We start from the raw sequence: 26171 nt of genomic DNA on the forward strand, positions 1-26171 counted from the left end.
GGAGTGCGTTTCTAATGTTACTCTGAAGGTAACTGACTGTCTTCATATAATATAATGCCGTATAATGCCTATTAAAGTAGTGTTTATAAGGGCAGCGCTGTTTTGCGTACAACAGTAACTAAGGAAATGAAATTACCGTTGTTCCATAAGCGCCACCTACTGTCAGAGAGTGAATTTGCATTTTCATTCGGTCTGGTTTTTTTTGTGCAGGTGTAGCTTAATTTCACAAAGCTAAAGTCAGACCATTCTGTTTTTGCTTTAAATCTTGAAATGATACGACCTAATTTAATTAAAAAACAACTGCTCATGCTATGTATGTGTAGCATCTTTTTTTGAATTGTGATTCAAATGCAGTGGTTGCCTCTATTTTCAAATGGCTAGAGATCATTTTGTTTAAGGCCGGTTTGGCCTGGTATAGAGCAAAGAAACAACAAGTAAGCTTAAACAAACAAAAAATAAATCGGCAACTGGTATTGGCAAGTCTGCCAATTTGTTTGTTAAAAAAAACAGAATCGGCCATGAAATATGATGATTGGTGCGTCCCTAATACAACACTTTATTCACATATTCTAAGGAAAAATCTTTGGAATTACTGGGAATGGGTTTAAATACACAACAACATGTTAGAGAAACTGAGAATACTACTCTTTTTTTTTTGTTAATATTGCTTAAACACACTAGGGGCAGGGGGTACGATCTTAATTTCACAAAAATCTGCAGCGCTTGACAGAAGTTTGGATTTCAGGCTAAATGTTTATACCAGCTGCTTCACATCAGCAGATTGTTTCTTTATCCATCATGTCAAAACTTGTGCGGTAAAGTGTTACACTATGTGCAGCCTCATCTGATCAGCAGTTCTGCTTCAGACTGAGTCGGATAGATAAGTGCACTCTCTCTCTCTCTCTTTCCATCAACACTCAAGTCATCAAACCGCCACAAACTCAAACATTAATGCTCTCTGCTCGTGGGAGCTTGCAAAATGGACTTGTGTGCGCTATCAGCTCAATAGGAGTCATCACTTCAGGATGAGTCTACAGCTCTGCCACTCATTGTACATTCATTATACGCACAGCTACAGTTATATGACTGTCGTGGCCGCAATGAATTGGATTCATCTTATAAATGTCAATTGTTTCCTTTTGGAAATTGAGAAATTGGTTTGTGGTTTAATGAAGAGTTTGATATTTATCATGAGCATATTTGTAGACCTAACAAGATCTCTTTGATTAGGTATCTAGTTCCATGGGGACTATTAGGAATTGTTTTAATTATGTTAAAAAAAAATCATTGCAGCATCAGATTACGGGCTCTTCCTGTCCGATGATGACCCCAGGAAAGGAATCTGGTTGGAATCAGGGCGCACTCTTGATTACTACATGCTGCGGAATGGGGTAAATCACGTTATTAGACGTATCTGCATTCTCTTCAGACTTTTGCAAAAGTTTTTATTTCCACTCTGAGCTTCATTTCAGTGGCTATTCTTGTCATGTACAGGACGTCCTGGAGTACAAGAAAAAGCAAAGACCTCAGAAGATCAAAATGCTGGATGGAACCATCAAAACCATAATGGTGGATGACTCCAAAACAGTAGGGGAGCTGTTGGTCACCATCTGCAGCAGGATAGGTGGGTCCTTCCTTGATCTATTTTGACAGAAATGTTGGGCTTAGAAGCTATCTATCTATCTATCTATCTATCTATCTATCTATCTATCTATCTATCTATCTATCTATCTATCTGTCATATAAGTTTGTCTATTCATCCATCCATCTATCCATCCATCATATATGTGTCTATTCATCCATCCATCCATCATATAAGTTTGTTCTTTTATCCATCTGTCCTTTTATCCATCCGTCCGTCCATCCATCCATCCATCATATAAGTTTGTCCTTTTATCCATCTGTCCTTTTATCCATCCGTCCATCCATCCATCCATCCATCCATCCATCCATCCATCCATCCATCCATCCATCCATCCATCATATAAGTTTGTCCTTTTATCCATCTGTCCTTTTATCCATCCGTCCATCCATCCATCCATCCATCCATCATATATGTTTGTCCTTTTATCCATCTGTCCTTTTATCCATCCGTCCATCCATCCATCATATAAGTTTGTCCTTTTATCCATCTGTCCTTTTATCCATCCATCCATCATATAAGTTTGTCCTTTTATCCATCCATCCATCCATCAATCAATCCATCCATCTATTCATCCATCATATAAGTTTGTCCTTTTATCCATCCATCAATCAATCCATCCATCTATTCATCCATTCCATCCATCCATCATCTATCTATCATATAAGTTTGTCCGTTCATCCATCCATCCACTGTATTTGGTATATCAGTATTGGATGTTTAATTGTGCACGCTAATTTTCTTTTGTACATTTAGATTAACGTTATCTAATGCTCTAAACTTAATCTTTAAAAACACTAATAATTTAATAACAGTTTAATGTAATCTTTAGCTAATCTCAAAGTAAATATTAATTTTTAATACTAAACATTATAATATGGTGATGCCTAAATTCACTTGAAGCATTTAAAATGATTGATTTTAGTTGTTAATGTTTTATTTGTAATTTATTTAAACTAAATAGTTTACATTTCTAATATATGCCACTTATTGGTATCTGTCAGCATTGTAATATCTTTGCATCACTAGTAACAAGTAAACAAAACATATATTTATTTGTTCTTATAATTTCTCATTATGTGTATTAGATTTATTTCACTTAAAAATCACATTCAAAAAAGGAATTTATTTTCCGATTTCTGAATGGTTTACAACCATGCTCAAAGAGTAACTGTGTTTTCAGAATTTCCTTTTGGCTGAATGATATTTGTTTTACAAAAAACAGCTCAAAATAGACTGGAAGATTGACAGATAAAGAGTGCTGATGATCTCGTGCTCCACAGGAATCACTAATTATGAGGAGTACTCACTGATCCAAGAGCAGGTGGAGGAGAAGCGGGAGGATGGAATGGGAACGCTGAAGAAAGACAGAACCCTCCTGCGAGACGAGAGGAAGATGGAGAAGCTGAAAGCCAAACTTCACACAGATGATGATTGTGAGGCTCCTGGCAACTGTAAAAAAAACATTAGCAAACAGAAACAAACCTTCCTGCCAGATTTACACACACACAGTCCAAATCTTTTACTGATATAATAATTAGTATCATAGCCCCCCCGTATTATATGCTTATTGGATTGGAACTGTGTTGGTAATATACATAATTGAAAAATGAATTGGGTTGCTAATGGTAACAAGGCCAAATGTGTAATTTGCAGTGAACTGGCTAGACCACAGTCGGACGTTTCGGGAGCAGGGTGTAGAGGAGAGCGAGACACTACTTCTACGAAGGAAGTTCTTCTATTCTGATCAGAACGTAGACTCTCGTGATCCAGTCCAGCTCAACCTCCTCTACGTACAGGTAAAAGATCATTTCTGTCTATCGCTTTATTGCTCGTTTTCTATTTCAGATCATATCATGTGTCAGGTTCTCATCAAAAAAATAAATAAAAAATCAGCCAATCAGATCATATTTGATGTTAAATTTAGGCAAGGCAAGTTTTTATTTTATTTTTTTCACCAACGTTTTTGACCAATGAGATTTCACTGTGGGCGGAGCTAGAATTTTTTCATGTAAAACTATCTCCATCATGGCAGGTTATGAATAATATAATATATTATAATATAATATAAAATAATATAATTGGCTAGTGAGTTTTAGTGACAGCTCTTTGACCTGGAAGTTCTTCAACCTGACGCCCTTTATAATTATTGATAATTATATTGTATTTCAACAATAATAATCTTTTTTTTTTTTATTGACTTGATGTTATTCTCTTTTACTGACATTCTGTCTGTCCTCTATCTGTCTTCTTTGGCTGGTTTAACTGTATTGCACCGGTTTGCCAAAACCTCTTCATCGCCACCTGCTCTAACACTTAATTAATTTCTCAGAGCCAGTATTGCACAGACATTTAAGTGTTTAAATGTTGTCATTTTAGTTTTATGAAAGCAGTGAAATAGTCCTTTGCACTTATGAATGCATTATTGGTCAGCCTAGAAGGCAACGCGCTTGTCTTCACAGCTGCTGATTTGTCGATTTGTCTTTTCCTCCCCATAGGCAGCATGGATAACATTTCTCTCACATCTCTTCCTAATTAGGCACTTTTTATTTATTTATTTATTTATTTTTCAGATTGCCATGCAAAATCCACAAATAAGTTCATTGTTACCAGTGAGATTTCATTGTGGCCGGCGTTTTGTTTCGATGGTCTACTTTACTGACTATAAGTAACTTTGCAACCATATGTCAACTTATTCTACTTACCCAAACTCTAACATCTAACCCTAACAGTCTACTAGTACTCTAATAAGAGTTAGTTGGCATGTTGTTGCAAAGTTACTTATAGTAAGTAGAGTGTCTAAAGTGGACCATAGAAATAAAATATAACCTTATTTTATTGCATCATGCTTAGTTTACACATGCTTTGACGCCTTGTCCTAATTAGGCACTTTTTGAGTATTGCTTTTTTTTTTTCCAATAGCAATGTGTGTGAAATTCCAAAAGTCATGGAACATATTTGATGTTTATTATGTATCTATGTGGGAATGCAGCAAAAATAATTATCACAAAACAAAACCGATAAAACATTCTTAACCAGAAACTGAAATGTATTGTGCGATGTTTTATTGCGTCATGCTACGTTCGCAGTCGCACATGGTCTTACATGTGATGTTGTCACACATTCACACCAAACATTTTATTTTCTCTCTGGTTTGAGTCATAGGACTAGTGTCACAAAATGGCCAGCGGGTATTCATCCATACATGTTTATGTATGTAAATGTGTGTGTGAGTAGTGCGAATGTGTGTGTCCACTCAAGGAGCTCTGCACTAGTGCGTGTTCTCCCTCAAGGACGTGAGGCTGTTGTAGCACGCGGGCCTCTGGAGCACATGGTTCGCTGCAGATGCATTAGTGTGTCTGCCTGAGGAGTCCAGAGCAACTGCCCGCTGACAAACACGCACATACTCAGTCACCTGCACTTGTTAGCTTACATAAAATAATGTATAAGCACTTATGTCCTTGTATATGGTCAGTGTATCTGGGTTTGAATGGAAAACATGGAAAATAAATGGCTGTATCCTTCGTTTACAATATGTCCAATTTTTACATACAAACATCACTTTAAAAAAACTGTGGCATTATCATGTTACAGTGGCACTTTGATATGTACACTGGTATTATGATTATGTGTGCTTACCATGGTACTCGACAATGCAGCCTTATTAATGAGCAAAATGTTCGGATGTTAAACTATTTACGCGTGGCTGGGAGCAGGTGTAGATTTCTTTCGTACCAACTAACATTTGGAAAATACAAACATTTTAATGAATCCGAAAATTTACGCCAGAACCACTTTACACACGATTTACACACAAATTCGCTCTGCTCGTGTTTCATGAATGAGACCCAATGACAAAACCATGATATTAGCTTGTTACCATTCCCATATACAGTATTACCACAGTAACTTGTCAAAAAAGCATAGTATTAAAATGGTATTTTTCTAAAAACATGTATTATCATGAAACTTTAATAAATACCAAAGTACTGAATACCATACATAGTACTTAAACATTATCATATGCTATTACCATGTCCAAAAACATGGTATTTGCATGGTTCGTTCTCCAAAAAGTAAGAATTTAATGGTATTACCATGACACATGTCCAAAAATGGGATCACCATGATACTACTATTACCATATCCATGTACCTTGGTATTTACATTGTATTCTACAGTGCTTCGGCAAATATTACCATGGTACCTTTTGTAAGTGATGGATACAGGTTTTTTTTCTTGTGTGTTCATGCTGTTGGATTGGTGCACATGAGTCAGGACACACACATATAGAGTAACACTTCTCCTCCCTTTCCTCAATCTCCCTCTGTCTCTCTCTTCCTCTGTAGTAAACACACACGCCCCCGTGAAATTCTCTGACATGGTGCCACACACACCCACACACTTTGAGAAACAGAAGAGCTCACACACACACACACAAAGACCGTTACACATGTATGCGCTCAGGAGTGTTTGGCAAGCTGAAGGGGATTTCTCTGCTCCGTACTGGGGGTGTAACCACGTCGTATCTGAGTTTGTCATGATGTGTTCCCATAAACCCTCACTGACTGTATCTGCTACTGTTACCATGTTGATGTCATCTGGGAGCGATGCGAGATGATTGGTGGATGTCCTGAGGGCGTCATCATAAACATGAACTTGTTTATGATGATGTAAAACTTCCATGACCTCATTCCCCATTCACTCTAAAATGCCTGCCTCTGTCCTTTTAATTAGTTTATCCAGATTGTTTGAAAACTAGACAAATAGACGCCACTTATTTTGTAGATCCTCACTTGGCGGGTGTGTAGGTATTGTACTAAAATTTGGTATCACTTTAGTTTAGGGTCCAATCTTCCCTTGCTTAGTAGCATGCTAGGATATTGGCTGCTTATTAGTATTTATAAGTACAGTAATTAGTACAGTAAAGAGTTTATTGAGGCAAAATACATAGTTAATAGTTAGTTAATAGTGAGAATTGGACCCTAAACTAAAGTGTGCCCTAACATTTTTCTCTAAACTATACTCAGGTGTATATCAGGAGACACTTGAACAGATGCGTTGCCGCAGGCCGTCTGTAATATTAGACTGCACTAAGTGTCACTACACTGTTTTATTGAAACATTACATTGTTCCAAACTCGTATGCTGTAATTTTATTGTCGAGCTCAAAATGAGAATTCTTCACGAAACAGATTTTTAAATAACAGGGTTTCCTTGTCCAAATTCTCAGTCCAACCCCTTAAACTAAAAATGTTCATGAAACGGAAGTTGTGATCATCTTTTCTTCCCTGACATGAGGTAAGTGTGAGTGAAACGCCCTTCTGTAGCAAGAACAAATGTAGGGCGGGACTTGATTTTGTCCCTTGGGGATTGATTGGATGGTTGTGGTTTGCTATTGGTGGATCTCATGTGAGTGACACGTTGCCCCGCCCTCACGCCAGTAAACACGTCATCAGTGGAGAGAAGAGATTTTTTAATAATTTTAGATTGTTTTTAAAATGACATGTACAGATAAGTCATTTATTACAATAAATACTGCAATATTCCATAAAAATAAATAAACATTTGATTTCATGGTGATATTAAAGGCCACAAATAAAGATACACACATATATATACATCTCCAAATATTCATTAAAAATTTTGAGGGTCCTTCAAATGTTTTTTTTTTCTGCTTTTTTGTTTGTTTTGGAACGTTTTGCGAATACACCACACACCTTCTGTAACATCTTTGTTAGCATCTTATTACATTCTGTAACATCTGCTCTTGTTTCCTGTCTCTGATTCAGGCCAGGGATGACATTCTGAACGGATCCCACCCCGTGTCCTTTGAAAAGGCCTGCGAGTTTTCTGGAATTCAGGCACAGATCCAATTCGGTCCCCACGTGGAGCACAAACACAAGCCAGGATTTTTAGAGTAAGACCACATGCCCTGTAGCTGCGGTATCATATGCAGCCCATTCAACACTGTCACTGTAACACACACACAATACACACTCTCTCGGTTGTTATCTGATTACATTTTAGACCAGACAATTATTTGTTCGAATTCTGTGATGTCTGGAAGCCTTAAGAATCGGTGTGGGCGTACGTTATGAAGATGTAATTCCCGCCAGGATGACCTCATGTGTTTTGTTTTGCTCTGAGGGAAAATGTTTGTGTAGTATGAGCGTAAACATGTGAAATGCATTTGCAGCCTAAAGGAGTTCCTCCCAAAAGAATACATCAAGCAGAGGGGGGCGGAGAAGAGAATTTTTCAGGTACGTGACCTTCTGTCGACTTTACTCCAGGAAAACATACTATTAGGCACCTTCCGTGAATAAGATACTGAATACAACCATTACAATTTCAAAACATGGTCAGTAAAAGAAGCGGCTTAACCTTCAAGAAAATGTGGATTCCAGGAGGTCAAGCTAAATATTAGATGAATTGTTTTATTTTATGTGCATTATATGCAACCCCCGTTACTAATATTTGTAACATATCTAAATACTGTTGTTGTTTTTACCCTGATTTGTGTTTCCCCCCTTATTTTTGCCATCAAGTTAATGACAACATTTGATTTTCTACAAAATGTAAAACAAGTCTGCACCCAAATGCGTAACAGGGTTGAAACCGAAGCTTAAATATAGGTCTGGGATCAAAGCTTGGTTTGTAGTCATTGATCAATTTTCTATCAATAAAAAGACAACAAATTTTGTTTGATTGATTTATTTGTTTAAATAACTTGAGTAACAGGGTTGAATGTTTGAGTTGACAATAGCTGTAAACATTACAATTGTTGTAAAGAGAAGATGGAGTGATTATTTCCACCCAAATTATGTAATTTCTCGAGTGTCATAATTTTAAGGAATGTTCCATTTTTTTTAATAGGGGGAGAAATCATGTGTTATAAGGCAACATATAAGACACTTCTAAATATTATGCTTTTGGTAATTTAAAAGAGATATTGTTAACACTTTAAAAATAAGGTCTCATTTGTTAAAACTATCAATGAGCAATATATTTTAACAGCATTTATTAACCCGGTCATGCTAGTTAATGAAAATTATATTCATGTTAGTTCACTGTGCATTAACTAATGTTAATAAAAGAAACAACTTTTGATCTTAAAAATTAGGTAGTAAATGTTGAAATTGACATTAATTAAGATAAATTATGTTCAAGTATTGTTAGTATTGTCATTGTTAGTTCATGTAAATTAATATAGGTAACCAATGTTAACAAACTAAACCTTATTGTAAAATTACCAAGATAATTAATGACTTTGTTTAATTAAAATTGTATTACTCAAATGTACAGAATACCAATTCTATAGATTTGTTAAAATAATAACTTTAAATGATTTTGATGTTAGGTTATAGCTTGTGTATATATACAGGATATGTTTATTCTCTTTATTCAGCTTGAGAAAGGCCTTCTGTTTTCTGACATTTAAATTTGTTTTACCTTTAAAGCCCAACTTGATAAAACATTAAGTTATAAATGTGAAAACAGAAACGGGAATTGTTTAGAGCACACAAATGTGAATTAAAACCTGATTAACCTGATAATGCAAAAGACTCATTTGAATTGTAACCAAAGGGTTCCTTGTTCAAATCCCACAATGGCCTAGAAATGTTCTTGATCTAATCTCCTCACCAGGATCACAAAATCTGCGGTGAGATGACGGAGATCGAGGCGAAAGTCAAGTATGTGAAGCTTGCCAGGTCCCTACGCACATACGGAGTGTCGTTTTTCCTGGTGAAGGTGAGTATTAAAAAGTACAAACTCTAAAGTCTGATTGGGCGAGTCATGTTTGAAGCCTTAAAATGCAGATAAACTGTGTGTGCGTTTAGCCAGTTAATATTACACAACAGAAAGATGTTAAGATTTATATTATCCTTGTATTATTTTGTGCCACACAATTTTTTTCTCTCTCATCACATTCAATTCAGACTTGCAAGCACACAAGTCGAGTAAAATGTAATTTCCTTTGTTGTGGTGCAGCACTGCCGCTGAATAGCGATGCAGGAAACACTGGAACGTACAATAAACCAGCAAACAGTGTTCGGAAAGATGATTAAATAATTCATATTATCAGTGCTCTCAGAGAATACAATCGCAGACACAAAACATGTGCAAAACACATTGGTGTTTTCTTCAAATAAAGGGGTTTATATCTTTTTAAAACAAACTATTTAACCCCTTCTCCCACACCCTCTATTTTGGCAAAAATGGGGCATAAATGACCTACCCAAAATAAAAAGGTTGATTCTCATAAGTCATTTTGAATAGACGCATAATAACCAACATATATTTATAAAGCCAAAACTTGAGACTTTACAGTTCAAAGGGCCCTATTTTAACATTCTAAGCGCATGGTCTAAAGCTCACGGCGCAAGCACACTTAGGGAGTGTCCGAATCCACTTTTGCTAGTTTAACGATGGGAAAAATGGTCAGCAGTCTAAAAGGGTTGTCCCTATTCTCTTAATGAGTAATGGGTGTGTTTTGGGCGTAACGTGCAATAAACCAATCAGAGTCTCATCTCCCATTCCCTTTAAAAGCCAGTTGCGTTCACGCCATGGCAGATTCGCTATTTACATGGTGGAATTTGCAAGCGGAAAAACTGAACGCTTCTCTAGTGAGGAAACGGATCTGCTCGTGTGCGAGGTTAAAGCGTGCAAGCAGAACATCTAAGGGACAAAGTGTACGCGCATTGTGGACCCACCTATAGGTGCATTTTACTAACGCGATCTTTAAATAACCAAAAATATATATACTGCGCCATTGACTTTACACCAGGTTTCAGTTGGCCAATGGCGCAGTTTATTTCAGTTGCCTCAAAATAGCAACGCGCCAACAACGCGCCTGAACACACCTCGTTTTCAGACCACCACGCCCATGGGTGCACAAATGGCCGCAAATGCATTTGCTATTTAAACAATGTGGCGCAGGACGTGAAAATGATAACTGCTTCGGGCTGAGACTAGCAAGAAGCACTTGTGTCGCGCCTGGTGCCGGATGTGTGATAAGGTCCCAAGCCTCAGAATTACTCAGACTGTTATTAATATTTTAAATGTATAGAAATATGATATGGCTGTAGTGTAGCTACTTAGAAACACAATGATGCTGAAGCCACAAGTGTGGTCATGCTTCATTTCAAATCTGAGGATGTTATCTCTAAAACTATGATTTTTATGAAATATTTTCTAAGATCATGTCATGTGCGTTTTTAGAGAAGGCTGATAAGATGCTATTAAAATATTGTATTGCCCTGTAAACACCCATTTGTAGTATATTGTCTATGTCTGGTGTGGCGAACTGCCCACTTTCATGTTTCTATTGTTCTCACTCGGCAAACCTTTCACACCTCTGACCTAATCTTCATTATTCTTTAATCATTATTCTTTTGTTTGTATTCAGCCATATTTGCCCTTATTCTGGCATTATATGGTTTGCCCATCTACACCACTTTGATCCCTCTATATATATATATATATATAAATGTAAATTGACAACAGAATCCTGCAATTGACCAATCATAATCAAGTATTCAAGAGAGCCTTGTAATTAGTTGTTGGAAAGTAAGCCTGTGTATGTTTGTCCATATACAGGGTTCTTAGAAAGTGTTTTCATTTATTCCAGTTCTGTTTGTGTTTTTTAAGGCTATTAAGCCGTTTTAATCTGTGCGGCACACAGAGGAAGATTTACAAAGCCGCTCACTCAGGGATCAGTTTCAGGTCATTAGTGGAGTGTTGCTAAGTGCCCGGTTTCAAATTAATAGGGCCTAACAATAGATTGCACTGCTTTGAATTAGCAAAAGCACCGTTCCTGACTGACGCAGACGATTAGACAATGAACATTTACCCAAAAAAAAATCTATATTTACTCACATTGCATAAACCTCACCCTTGAAAAGCGATGTCAATTGTGCATGAGGGCCCTAAACAATATCAGCGGGTCTTGCTGTTATTTATAATGTCCTCTTATCAGAGGTTGTTATTTTCGACCCTCAGGTGAAAACAATAGTCCTGAGATGTTCGGCACAAGAGGTCATTTAAACGTTTAGTGTTGTTATTATGTATTTGTGTGGCGGTCCGAGCCATCTGGCAGGATGCCATTTGCAGGCAATTGTTTGTGTGTGTGTGTGTGTGTGGGTGTGTGTGTGTGGGTGTGTGTGTGTGTGTGTGTGTGTGTGTGTGTGTGGGTGTGGGTGTGGGTGTGGGTGTGGGTGGGGGGGGGGGGGTAAAACCTGAGATCACCTCCATGGGTTAATAAACATACTAAATTATATATTTTTGAAAATGTAAAAATGCAGAATGTCTCCTGTGATGGGTAGGTTTAGGGATAGGGGCAGTGTAAGGGGATAGAATATACAGTTTGTACAGTATAAAAACCATTACGCCTATGGAATGTCCTCACAAGGATAAAAATTAAAAACTGTGTGTGTGTGTGTGACCACGGTCAAATGGCACATTAGCGTGGATTGGCATGCTCTAGATCATAGAATGTTGAATTAGTATGCCAAAAGCGCCTGGATGGTGTACTATGTTATAAAAATATATTTATGCACGCTTTTTTGGGGCTACTATAACTACCATTCTATGTGAGCCTCTTTCTGATGCTCTAATTTGGTATCAAGGTGCAACTGTCTGATTTCGTATACCAGATTTCACACATAAGTCGCCGTGACAGCTATTAAGGAACAAAGAATCTGGAAACCTTCTAATTTGAAGTGTCTTCTTTTTTTTTTTTTAAGACTCTTGAATGCAAATGAGTCAATTCACATGCATCCCGAATCATAAATGTCACTTGAACGTCAGTTAAATGCTGTTCTAACGTATAATCAACATCAGATATATTGTATGCGAGTTAACAGAGTATTCCAATAATTGCATGCTGGATTACTTCAAAACTACTTAAAAACCCAGTCAGATTACATGACAAGCACAGTTTTATTTACCGTGTTGATGTATTTAGACAGAGCATATTCATTTTTTTTAAACAACCAATGTGGTTTAGAGTGGTCACAACTATTGAAATTTTTACCACATGCAAATTGGAGACAGGTGGTATCAGGGGGCGTGGCATTCTCATTGTAAAGAGCATTTGATTGGGCGAAAAGCACTGTAGTGTAGGATGAGTCATCAGTATTTGTCGCCTGTTTACCTTTAGCAAATGTTCTTTAAAAGTCTAGTCATTTAGTCTTTCTGCTCAAAGTACTTTGAAGCTAAAAAGCGATTAAACAATCCGTTATTCTGCTGAGGGAGGGAGTTGAAATAAATACATTAAACCACATACAGGGAGACACTTCTTTCAAAATGATTAATGAGCAAAACTGAAGTAATTATATAAATACAGAAATAAAAGTCCGCAATCAGCATCCCATTGTATATTTCAGTCCTCGCCACACAATACACAAACGCCATGTGTTATTTTTCAACAGGAGAAGATGAAAAGTAAGAACAAGTTGGTCCCGCGTCTGCTGGGCATTACCAAAGAGTCAGTGATGAGGGTGGATGAGAAGACCAAAGAGGTGGTGCAGGAGTGGCCCCTCACCACAGTGAAGAGGTGGGCGGCTTCACCCAAGAGCTTTACTCTGGTACGTTATTCACTTCATTTAACACGAGCCACAGTGTGATTGGATTGCACTGCTCCCTCAAAACTTGCGACATCTGTGGCATTGTGCTGTGTGATAAAACTGCACATTTTAGAGCTGCCTTTTATTGTGGCCAGCCTAAGGCACACCTGTGCAATAATCATGCTGTCTAATCAGCATCTTGATATATCACACCTGAGAGGTGGATGGATTATCTCGGCAAAGGAGAAGTGCTCACTAACACATATTTAGACAGATTTGTGAACAATATTAGAGAGAAATATGCCTTTTGTTATACATAGAAAAAGTCTTAGATCTTTGAGTTAGATCTTTGAATAGTTTTTTAAAGCCAAAATCTGGCCCTTAATATTGTCTGAGTGCCATTGTCAGTTTCTGCAAACTAATGTTTGTTAGTGTGACTAAAGAGTGCCAAATACTTTTTGGGCCCATTGTATGTTATTTTGTACTTTTTTATTTAAATCGTATTAAACACAAAAACAATATTAATTATACATGTATATATTTATATATATTGTTTCTAATCTATATATATTATCTCTGTTATTTTTTTACTTTATATTTAAATCTTAATAGAAAATAAATATAATATATTAATATACGTTTATCAATTTATTTTTGTTATAATTTAATAATGAATTATATGACATACTATATTATATAATAATTGTATACATACAGTATATACTGTGTATATACTGTATGTATGTATGTATGTGTATATATATATATATATATATATATAGACTCCATTTATATGTTATTAACGTAATTACTAAGCATTGATGCATTAATAAGAAATGTTTAATTTCTTTATTTTGTTTTATGAAATATAAGTGTAAAGGAATTTGTAATGATAAAAATCAGCATGAATCCAACTTAATTACTTTAAAGACTTGAAAATAGCACAATGGGGGGTCAAAGATGAAAGAAATTAAAGTTTGCTGCCTTGGAGTGTGTTGTTCATTTATCATTCTGATATTGAAAGGAGTTTTGACATGGCTATGCTTAAAGGGTTAGTTCACCCAAAAATGAAACTTATGTCAGTAATTACTCTCCCTCATGCTGCTCCAAACCCGTAAGACCTCCGTTCATCTTCGGAACACAACTTAAGATATTTTTAATGAAATCCGAGAGCTTTCTGATCCCCCATAGACTGCAATGTTATATAATCAATTTCAAGGCCCAGAAAGGAAGTAAAGACATCATTAAAATAGTCCATGTGACTACAGTGAGTGGTTCAACCTTAATGTTATGAAGCAACGTGAATACTTGAACCCCCAGAAATAATGATTGTAGACTGACACGGAAGAAGCCATACCGGTAAACATTGTAATGCGCTAAACCTTTTTCCGCAAAGAAACCCGTGAATTGAATCCTGGCTATATTGAGCTGTATTGCCAGTAACAGCTAACATTGTAAAAATGTTATTGTTGCTATATCGTAATAATAGTTTTCTCTCGATAAAATACCCTAGTCCTCTTTTACATGAGTGTTTTAACCTTGCTTTGAGATGTGCAGTTCTGCTTCACCATTAAGAGCCACTTATAGCATCTCATGTACAGCACTTGTGCTCCAAGGACAGTTGGCTGACTTCCTGTCAACTAAAATAGAAAGACACATCTACACTGTGCAAGAAGACAGCCTTGATGTGTGCTTCTCATATCTGATATATGTTCGTGTGTGTGTGTGTGGCCTTGTGCAGGATTTCGGCGAGTACCAGGAGAGCTATTATTCCGTCCAGACCACAGAAGGGGAGCAGATCTCACAACTCATCGCTGGATACATTGACATCATCCTTAAGAAAGCAAGTCACTGGCTCTGCAACACATGAGAATTAAACACAAAACGTTTTTTTTTTTTTTTTGGGTGAACGATTCTAAATTATCCGTCGCGAAGATATTCCATAATTTTTTTCCATGAATTCACTCAGATGTTTTCCTCGATGTTCTTGTTTTACAGAAACAGAGTAAAGATCGGTTTGGTTTGGACGGTGATGAGGAATCCACCATGCTGGAAGAATCTGTATCGCCCAAAAAGTCAGTGGAGATCTCTTGTTCTTGTCCCATGATGCTCTGTTTTCGTTTTTTTCTCATTCAGAATTCATTCAAGTCGCACTTGTGATTGCGTTGTGATCACACATCTATAAGTTGTTTTGAATCGGTGCGTTTCATTTCTATTCGACTGATAGTGTGTGACAGGTGTCTAATGACGTTGGAGGAAAAGCTCGGGTTGCCGTTTTTAATCACAAGATGGAGACGTGTTTTTTTTCTCTTCTTTTACCCTTCAAGCGAAAGACACTGAGAACACGAGAGAGAGAGATTATTATTTCCACAAAAACTGCTACATCATCAGCAAGGCGTCATTTAAGATATCAGGTTCCTGGAAGAGAGAGATAGTGAATGTGTGAATAGTTCCCTTTCTACATTTCACTATTTCTCAGTCGCTCACTAAATATATATTGGTTTATGTATTTGATAAAACGGCTGCCTTATAGTTTTATAACTTGCTTTTTTTATAGTTAATTTCTATAAGATTTCAAACATTCTACCCATCAAGTAATGTTTAAGTGTTAATAAGTTACATTATACCATATCAAGTAGCGCTGTAAACGATTAATCGCGTTTAATCGAATCCAAAAATAAAAGTTTGTGTTTACATAATATATGTGTGTGTATTGTGTATAATTATTTTGTATATATAAATACACACATGCATGTATATATTTGAGAAATATTTGCATTTATATACTGCATATATATTATTTTTATATGATTTATATTATATATAAATAGAACTATTTTATATATAAATAACACATTTTTCTTAAATATATACATGCGTGTGTGTATTTATATGTACAAAATAATTATACACAATACACACACATATATTATGTAAACACAAACTTTTATTTTGGATTCGATTAATCGTTTACAAGCTACAGTAATTAAATGTGGGATATAATTATGGCTTCAGAAAGGTACTGTTAGAAGATTGGCGGTAACAGGGTTGAGCGTTTTACAGTTTAATTGCAAAATGTACTCTTTTAGTCAGTCAAGATCATTTAAATGCTGATATTCCTACAAATATCCAGTTGTGAGTAATCACTTGTTTACCATAGAAAATCACTGCAACAGGGTTGACTGTTTACAAGCCTTGTGCTCAAAGTCAAACCACATAGTTATAAAGAGCAATTAATTCTGTTATTTCTTAATATCCACATTTCAGTTTTGTGAAGTTTACTATACAAATCATGATAACAGGGTTGATCGTTTTATTTTTACTTTCAAGCCTTTTGCTCAAGGGCATGATACTATAAAGCGAATATCTCTACAAGTTATTTCTATATCTAGTTTTCAATAATCAGTTGCTTACTATACAAAATCTTGGTAACAGGGTTGACAGTTTGCCATGTAATTTAACATTACAAGCCTTGCACTCAAGGTCGTGAAGCTACAACACGCTTCTTTAAAGAATAATTGAATCTCTTATCGAGATAGTAGATGATTTCTACACTAAATCAATAAGGTTGACATTTTACGATTGTTCCATACTGACAAATGTAACAAATGAATGAAGGTATAATTTCACACTAAATGAAGACCAAAAATCTGCTAATTGGTATATTAATATACTATAATCAATAGCAGTTATAGATTTAAGGTCAAAAGTAAACCAAAAAATGCTATGATTACCAATTAATGTTGTTATAGATTTATATCAAATTATGAAATGTAATTTGTAAAAAGAAGAAAATTAATTTATTTTAATAAATAAATACATTTAAATTGAACTTTTAAGGTCTGAAATTCCCAAGTCATTCGGTGGCTCTGAATTGTCAAAACACCTCTAAAAATGCTTGCTACGGATGTGAAAAACGCAGAAAATCGAACCCAAACCGAATTTTTTAATGACGGACGAAAGTCTCGGAGGCAGTGTGTAAACATGATTCACTCAACATGAGGTCGTATTTATTTTTTAACGTGCGCAAATTTGGGATGAGAATTTCGGACTCGGTGTGCAAGGACCTTTATAGTGAAATCTGAAAAATGAAAAGAAAAAACATTTTTTAGAGACCTTTTTGTATTAAATCTGACCTACTGGTTCGGATTTAGCAGGGAAAAAAAATCACATTCAAAGTTTCTTCGCCTGGCACTTCTCCCCAGCAGCTCTTTTATCCAGCGCTGGGCTCTGGTTCTATCAGAATCGGATATACGGATGGGTCACGTCCTCTCGAGCACTGCCTGGAAAGTGGTTGTTATGGGCGACGGCATCCCACTTCTCTCTGTAGGAGGAGGGGAGACGTCGGGCATCGGTGCCTGCGTCTGTCCTCGTGCCAACTTACTCATGTTACTTTTAGCACTATAATCCAAAAATTGAGGCCTCTCACAATGAGCTCTAATTAAGCAACAGTGCCTGAAGCGTCTGCTTTCCTGGTGCGAATAGAGAAGAGCCACTCAGCTGATTTTAAAGGCTGTCAGTAGTTACCGTAACAACAACAACCATCGTTCACAGATATAAGAGTGAAAGCAGCCTGACCGCATCTAATAATGAGCCATTTCTTGTTTCGTAGGTCCACTATCCTCCAGCAGCAGTTTAATCGGGTCGGTCGAGTCGAGCACGGGTCGGTGGCGCTGCCTGGCATCATGCGGTCGGGGTCAATCGGAGGCCCCGACACGTTCAACATGGGCACAATGCCCTCGGCTCAACAGCAGATCACCATGGGACAGATGCACAGAGGACACATGCCCCCTCTGGTGAGAACACGCAACTGCGCTGATGTTTATGTCTCGATCGCATTTGTGAGACCGCTGGACCTGATTTAAACCTGGTTGGATTTCTATGGTTTTGTCAACTCTAAACCTACTCTGAAACTCCGAGCTTGTTCAACTAGCTTCATGGAACAGGCCAAGGGCTCCGTCTGTTTGTTAAATCTGCATTGTGATTCATTTGTGGGTAATTAGACTGTCACATTTGATAACTGGGATAATTGGGAGCTCGGAGATTTATCATGGTTATAGTGACAAGGTGAATTATCGAAATTGATTGTTAAAAGATATTTAGCAAATCTTCTGCAGTTTTTTTTTTTGTAGTGTATATTGTGATGTTTTCATGTTTTAAGTTTTAGTCATTTCAAGTTTTTATGTAGTTATATCGTTTTTATTAATTTGTTGTCTTACATGAAGTTAAACTAAACGAAAATGAGAAATGTTGCCCAGGCAACTTTCTAAAATAAAATTTGTAAAGTTTGTATATTTTATATCAGCTAACGTTTATTTTATTTTGAGTAACACATTTTCTTTTATGGTTTTAGTTTCATTTAACTAGAATAATCCTGTTCCTCCGTGGTGTTTGTTAAACCTATGCAGTGTGATCAGGGCTTGACATTAACTTTTTTGCTCACCAGTTACTGTGGCTACTGGTTTTCCAAAGTTACTAGCCACTCATCATTTTCACTGGCCACATTTTTGACATTGATACCATGGCAAAAAACTGCAATATAGATATTTTTAATATTATCTCATAAGTTGGCAGCAGGTATATTAGGCTGCTGTCACTTTAAGACCTGATGCACAGATCCATTATACTGTTACACATGCGTTTTCTTTCTCAACTGTTTACGTTCACTTAAAAATATAACTGACTGTGTTTATGTGAATACTCGCCAAGACCGGCAATTTGACATTATTTTGTGTATTTGACTGTTTAAGCGCAATAAGCAGTGAAAATTAACTCAATTTAGTACTTAGAGGCGGCTTTATGTACCGCACTTTTAGTGTGAGCACAAAATCTGCGGGAATCTGTAAAATGATGCGCAATATGCACAATCCCACGGCAAAATTACCAACCATATTCATCCGGAGCAAATGAAACGAGTGAGTGAGGGGAGGCGGGTTTGTGTGTAACTCGCTGTCGGAGAGATGAGAGAGAGAGATAAAGCACAGCTGTTATCGTGTATCTATTCTGTGGAAAATGAGTGTTGGAAGCGTTTGCGTTATTTCAATATCGATATGAATTGAAAAAATATATATTTTTGACAACTCTACATTGCACTTAGTTTATTATTTCAGATGCCTTTAAAAAAAAATACAATTGAAAAATGTATGTGTTATATATCAAATTCAAGTCCCGATTGCATTGAGATTTCACTGTCACTGCAACTTTATTCAAGTAGCTAGCTGTATAGTTTAGCTAACCTGAACAAACTTGTTCAACAAGACTCTCATTTAGGGTGACCTGGTTTTTGCTCTGTTGCAGGACAGTAGATGTGATTTCGCGGGACAGGCGGTCACCCTACTCTCTTTCAACTGTTCTTCTGACATGACTTGAAAATGAACAAAGACAGATAATGTTCATTAGCGCCCCTTGTGGCGATGACATGAGTTTCATTCTGACGCACTTCATCATAACACAACAATGTGTTAAAAAGATACATACCAGGTTCTTCTATAGTGTCTTTTTTTTCTGCATATCGTCTTCTAAATGAGTACTTCCTGTGCCTTCAGAGTCTGGCCCAGCAAGCACTGATGGGAACCATCAACACCAGTATGCAAGCTGTCCAGCAGGCGCAAGCTGACCTGGGAGAGGTTGATAATCTTCCACCACTGGGACACGACATGGTGAGAAATTATACAGAGACCAAAAAAAAATGTATATTATATTTGTGGCACTGGTGCAAAAATAATGGTTGTTTGTACTGCTGTAAAGCACACATTGTCTGATGTTATGTGGGTAATGGTGTTAGGAGGAAAGATCCTCGTACAGTATGTCCCTGTGTGTGATTTATTATGCAGTAGAAGGTTGCTAGTTCAAATCCCATGAGGGACATTGAGCCAGAATATGCGCCACAAACTAGAGTAAAAGCTCCATAATGTGTTTTTTGTTATTGTGACATTACATAAATGTATTGTGGCATTCGCTTACAATTATTGTTCATTTATTGACTGTAATTGCAGAGATGGTCATTGATCATTTACCTGCGTTTACATAACCTTGATATTTCATAGTGGGAAAAAATCCCTAAAAAACACATGAATACACTAGTATTACCTTTCCTCTCTTTTCTCCCAAAAAGGCATCCAGAATGTGGGTTCAGAACAAGGTGGATGAATCCAAACATGAGATTCACTCCCAAGTGGACGCCATCACGGCTGGTACCGCATCAGTGGTCAACCTCACTGCCGGTAAGTGACCGAATAAGGAATTACCCATAAACCATCAAATGCCTAAAAAATGTCTTACTTAGCCTCTTTTCAAATGCTTATATGAGCTTATTGAAAGTCTTTGGGATGTTCTGAAGTAGACTTTACAAGATCTTAACCAAAAATTGTTGCACCTCTTGGTGGAAATAAATGTTGTGATTTTATTTCCATCAGGAGGTGCATACATTTTTTTGGTCAAGATCTTGTAATGACAATGCAAGAGTCCAGCACTCTGTAAAGTCTCCTCCTGCACATCACGAAGACTTTCACTGAATTTAAGGTCTGGATTCGGAGGTGCCGATTCATGTGTGAAAATTATTCTTCATGCTCCTCACAACTATTCTTTCACAACTTGAGCCTGATGAATCTTGACATCATGAAATATGGCCATGATGTGTCTTCCTACATGGTTGTTTAAGAAATGAAAAGCTACACACTCCATCTATTAGCGTTAGAAGAACGGTTGCCAAACATATAACATGCTAGAAACATAATAATCCCAACAATAATGATCCAATCATTGACTCTTAAGCATCTGCCTATTTTAATCCAAACAGCGACTTTATTTTTTGGCCAGGCAGTGTAGTTGCAAAGGTACTTAGTAGTGTCTAAAGTGCACCATCAAAATAAAGTGTAACCTTAGAGTGTATTTAGAAAGTATAACATGCTATGGAATTAGCCGTAGTAAGACAAACGATGTGGTGAAAATCAAATTTGTGTTGGAAATGATCATGACTTTTCCCAAAAATGACATACTGTAATTTTCCTGTGATGTGTATATGCACTGTTGAACATAATTGAAGACGCATCCTTTGTCCAATACCACAAGTGTGTGAAAAACGATGATGATTCAGAAGAAATTTAAACATGCAGTCTTGCAATTGCTAGTTTTAATACCAGCAAAAATAAGTTTCATCTCACTGTTAAATAATAAGTCACTCTCCAATTGCACTGATAAATATTTCCATTAATGAATGTGAAGTTTGTTGTCCTGAAGCTGAACTGCTTGACAGGGTTTGTGTATTCCTTCCCGCGTTCTGGAGAGATTCCATGCGGACCAGACCAGGTTTTTGCTGGATTTAATCTCCTCGTGCCATCTGTTTGATAGTGCCGAGATTTGCCTGTTAGCCAGCAACCCTCTCAAACTTTACTGGGTTTTTTCTTCTTTTCAGCCTGTGCTTTACATCTGTTCTCATGCCCCGAAGAGCTTGTTAGGATATAATGTGATGTGTGGATGTGCGCACTATTGATGGAATGCATATGGGTAATATGGATCTCATTTTGAATGAGCTCACTAATATTGATTACGTTATTGCACATGTTGCACATTTGAGCGGAGCGTGTTAAAGACATGAAAGTAAAAAAAAAAACTGTTGCTTTTATAGTGAACAATTCAGCAGTTTATTTTAGTTTATTTTGCCTACTTTTTTAAATTCAGTATTAAAGTCAGTAATAAAAATTGAAATTATTACATGCTTACAAATAGTCTGAGCAAAGTTTAGATGATTTTAATATTTATTATGTAAAAATCGATTATTATGCAAATGAAGTCATTTCCATCAAACCAAACCATTTTACCATTAATAAAGTTTATTTTTAATTAATTAGGTTGCCAAATAATGTGACCGTGTCAGCGAAGAGCTTAAGATGAAATACGAGTCATGTTAAATTTAAAAAAAAAAAATCTATTTTTACCGTGCATCATTTCCAAGTTTATGTTTGGAATTAATATTTTGAGCTCAGTTTTCATTTAAATTTTAGTTTGTTTTATTCATTTTGTTATGCGTTTTTGTCATTTTTATTCGTTTTTGTTATTTAACTTCTCTATATATTACATTTTTTATTTCAGCGTTAGTTTTAGTCATACTTACTTATTTCAGTTAGTTGGTTAGTTGCCAAGATATTATTTTCAAATTTTTTTTTGCTTAAATTTTCCGTCTAATATTAATATTCTATTTTAGCTTGGTTTTAATCACCGACCCCAGTTTTTAATAGTTTTAGTTAACAATAACAGCTCAGAAAGCGTAGAAATAGAAATAAGTTGACAGAAAGCGAGAAAATAGGATTTAAATAGGAAATAGGATTTAATTACACATTTAGGATGCATAATAGAGAAAAATTGCCCCAGAAAATGTAATTTCTGTCAGGACCACTGTCGTCAAATACAATTGACTATTAGCATACAGTTTGGATTGGCGGTATGGTTCCGTTCTGGGCAAGAGCTGCAGCCTAGCATGGATAAGAGCAGGGAGAGCAACAATATTCCCCCGTCGGGTAAACAGAACAGAACCAACATGAATGTATGCAAATATAATGAATTCAAGATTTTAAAGTACAACATAATTCGAGAATTTATTCTGATTCAAGGGGAATCACAATACCAAATCCTGACTGACGAGAGGAGGAGCTGGGGAGGGAGGAGGGTAATTCGCTCCTGAGAAACGCGATAGCTGCTGATAATACTGAAGGAGCTTATATATGTATACGGTGATAGGTGTCGTATTCCTATAGGTAGATCAGCTGAGAGTCGGCTGATGCGAGCTTGACTAACGTGACCTGCCAGAACTGACGCTACGCTTGATTTCCATAATGCGTGGATAATAAATGACAGAATTTGCATTTTTAGGGGAACTATCCCTTTAAATCGCTCACTCTTTCACACTTTTCATCAGCTTCTTTTTCGATTCGCTCCAGGTGACCCTTCGGACACGGATTATACCGCCGTGGGCTGCGCCATCACCACCATCTCCTCAAACCTGACGGAGATGTCCAAGGGAGTGAAGCTCTTGGCGGCTCTGATGGAGGACGAAGTGGGCAGCGGGCAGAATCTGATGGGGGCCGCCCGGACCCTCACAGGGGCCGTGTCTGACCTGCTCAGAGCCGTGGAACCGGCTTCTGGAGAGGTGACGAATGCAAACACGCAAACCCCTCGGCCCCTTCGCATCTAATCCGCCACTAACACACTGCTGTTTACAGGCGGATTTGATAATGAACACGTTAAGCTCTGTTTTTTTCCTTCCTGGTTTACCGAGCGCAGTCACAATCTGTTTATTTGTTTGGCTTGTGCTAGACAGGGTAATTGTAGTGGGGCGCAGAGCTGATAGGCAGGATGTGATTAGCCGCGCATTGTGTTCTGAGACGTTGCGGTTGGCCGTACGTGGGTCATTTCTTAAGTGCCGATATCACCCCACAGCCCAGACAGACTGTTCTGACGGCGGCGGGCAGCATCGGACAGGCCAGCGGAGACCTTCTGAAGCAAATGGGAGAAGGAGAAACCGACGAGAGATTCCAGGTGCGTCTTTCTTTCTGGAATAAAGCATAATAGTGGATACTTTTATTCCCATTCACAGCATTGCAAACTCTGATTCAAAGCGAAAATGTATCTAGAAAAAATATATACTTCAGAGAAAGTCAATCAAGCAATTTGGAACAACATAAGAGTTTTAAGAATAACTATTTGTTCACAAAATGGGATGTTTTGAGGAATGTTCCCGCTGCTCCTTTCCATATAGTGGAAGTGGTGGTGAACGGCTGTCAAAATGGCAGATAAAACACAATAAAAGCATTATAAGGTTGTTTATATGTCTAATGCACTATATTTAAAGTCTTTTGAAGTCATTTGATATATCTATAAGTGAGGAACAGACTGAAATGTAAGTCATCATTCACTTAAAATCTTGCTTCATAGCTGTGGTCACTTTCTATGTATGGATAATTGTGCTATACGTTTTTCCTTATATAAATTTGTGTTGCATACTAAGTCGGGGCAAAGGTGAGAAAACTATGAGAGATTTTTATTTTATTTTTTTATTATTATTTTTATGTTCCTCAAAAAAACTACTCGATACTAAATTTCTCTACCGATACTTTGATTTTCTTAAGGAAAAAAAAATTCTCTCCAAAATAATACTGCAAACTATAAAGGGAACATTACTATAATATTACAGGTTAAAATGAAACACAGATCCCAATTATATTCAACTGCTATTTATTTTCATATGTAATAATTACACTCCATTAAATACTGAAATGTTTGTATGCAACTCAGTTGCACATAAGATAGTATTCATAAACAAATGTATTCAAACATAAATAATTCACAGTAAATAAGCTCATCTCTAGTGTTTTTATAACTAACTAACGAATTGTGAACATTGGAAATCGACGTCTTTCTGCGGTTGGCACACTGATTATGAGATTACATGAGACATGATTAATTTCGATAAGTTGTACTGTATTTCTCAGCATACCTTTTGATGTTCATGCACGTATTAGTGTGTGTTATTGTCGTGCTTACTTGCCCTAAATTTAACACGAGAGATTTTCTTCACATACAGTATGAGTTGCAATCTGCAATCTGATTTTTTTTTTTTTTTTTTTGAATTAATAAAATATACAGGTATATACAAATGTAAAAGATGTTGACGGATGTAGGAAAAACAACATTTAATCTCAAAGTTTATGGTAGGTCTGTCTTGAAGGTTTAAATGTTATTGTTAAAAAATGTCTTTATGAATGAGATGGGAATGGGATTTTCTACCTCTTGAACTCAACTGTTGCGCTCTGCCTGAATTCACTGATTGGTTAATGCCAAATCCCTCAGCCAATCACATGCTCCATGTCTCGTTATTTCTTGGTAAACACTTTAGTGCCCATTTTCAACACGTTAAATTTGATTTAGTGTGGTTCATGTGATGTTGTCACAGTCAGTTAGCCTCAGAGAGCGTTTTATTGCCCTCTATTTTATTCTGTTACACTCTATCCTTGCGTTTATTTCATTCATTAGTCTGGGCCAGGTTGTTTCACAGTGTGTTGCTTGAATGACGAATATGTTTCAGGACATCATGATGAACCTGGCTAAAGCCGTTGCTAATGCCGCCGCCATGCTGGTGCTGAAAGCCAAGAACGTGGCACAGGTGGCGGAGGACACGGTGCTCCAGAACAGAGTCATCACCGCCGCCACGCAGTGCGCGCTCTCCACCTCACAGCTGGTGGCCTGCACTAAGGTACGTTTCATATTCGTGACGTATAATGAAAGTTAACTAGAAGACATCTGTCTAGAGATATATAGGTACAGATAAAGGTATATATTTTAGCATTTAGTTCAAAATTAAATGGTTAACAGAAAGCGGAGTGGCTTGATGTAAGGAAATATAATGTCACATGTTTTAATGATAGTAATTTTCTCTACTTTGCTTAAAGTAATAAAATGACAATTTATTTTAGAGGGTTCATGACTTTTTTCCTCATTTTAATATGTTTTTTGAGGATTTTGACCCGAAATTTTCTTTTCATTTTTAAAAATGTAGTGTTCATCGGAGTGGTACAAGACTTTGTGACTTTTGTCACAATTGAACTTGGAGTACACAAAAATATATACGTTTTTGTGGTTGTAATAAAAATAGCACAAATCCTTCCCTAGTCTGTCAATTTGACCCCCATAGGAATAATGAGAAATGAGGAGTTTGTAAAAAAAAAGTATAATAATCTGGCACAATCCAGAACAAACACACACACACAAATGAAGGCATGAGACTATAGAAAATCCAATGCATAAACATAATTCATTCAAATAAGTATCATACCTTATTGGTTTAATATTCTTTTTAAATCAGGAATCATTAAATATTTATGTTGGAGGCTGAGTGAGTAAAAACACAGCCACATTTGATTTGGACAGGATTTAAAAAGTAAGAAGTACATTTGTGAAACATGAATTTCA

General features: G+C 36.7%; 1 protein-coding gene across 1 annotated transcript in view; it reads left to right on the forward strand.

Moving 5' to 3' along the window:
* Positions 1-26171, forward strand: part of tln2b (talin 2b) — a 141385-nt gene that overhangs the window by 58418 nt on the left and 56796 nt on the right. Inside the window, exons 3-18 of the mRNA XM_079603131.1 lie at positions 1294-1391; positions 1495-1624; positions 2926-3078; positions 3299-3441; positions 7434-7561; positions 7841-7904; positions 9289-9393; positions 13074-13229; positions 14950-15051; positions 15207-15283; positions 17821-18004; positions 19754-19867; positions 20323-20431; positions 23144-23352; positions 23643-23741; positions 25288-25455. Of these exons, the coding sequence (XP_079459257.1) occupies positions 1294-1391; positions 1495-1624; positions 2926-3078; positions 3299-3441; positions 7434-7561; positions 7841-7904; positions 9289-9393; positions 13074-13229; positions 14950-15051; positions 15207-15283; positions 17821-18004; positions 19754-19867; positions 20323-20431; positions 23144-23352; positions 23643-23741; positions 25288-25455 (2039 nt within the window). The remainder of the gene's footprint in view (positions 1-1293; positions 1392-1494; positions 1625-2925; positions 3079-3298; positions 3442-7433; positions 7562-7840; positions 7905-9288; positions 9394-13073; positions 13230-14949; positions 15052-15206; positions 15284-17820; positions 18005-19753; positions 19868-20322; positions 20432-23143; positions 23353-23642; positions 23742-25287; positions 25456-26171) is intronic.

The sequence above is a fragment of the Phoxinus phoxinus genome (assembly GCF_949152265.1).
Source record: "Phoxinus phoxinus genome assembly, chromosome: 25".
Lineage (NCBI taxonomy): Eukaryota > Metazoa > Chordata > Actinopteri > Cypriniformes > Leuciscidae > Phoxinus > Phoxinus phoxinus.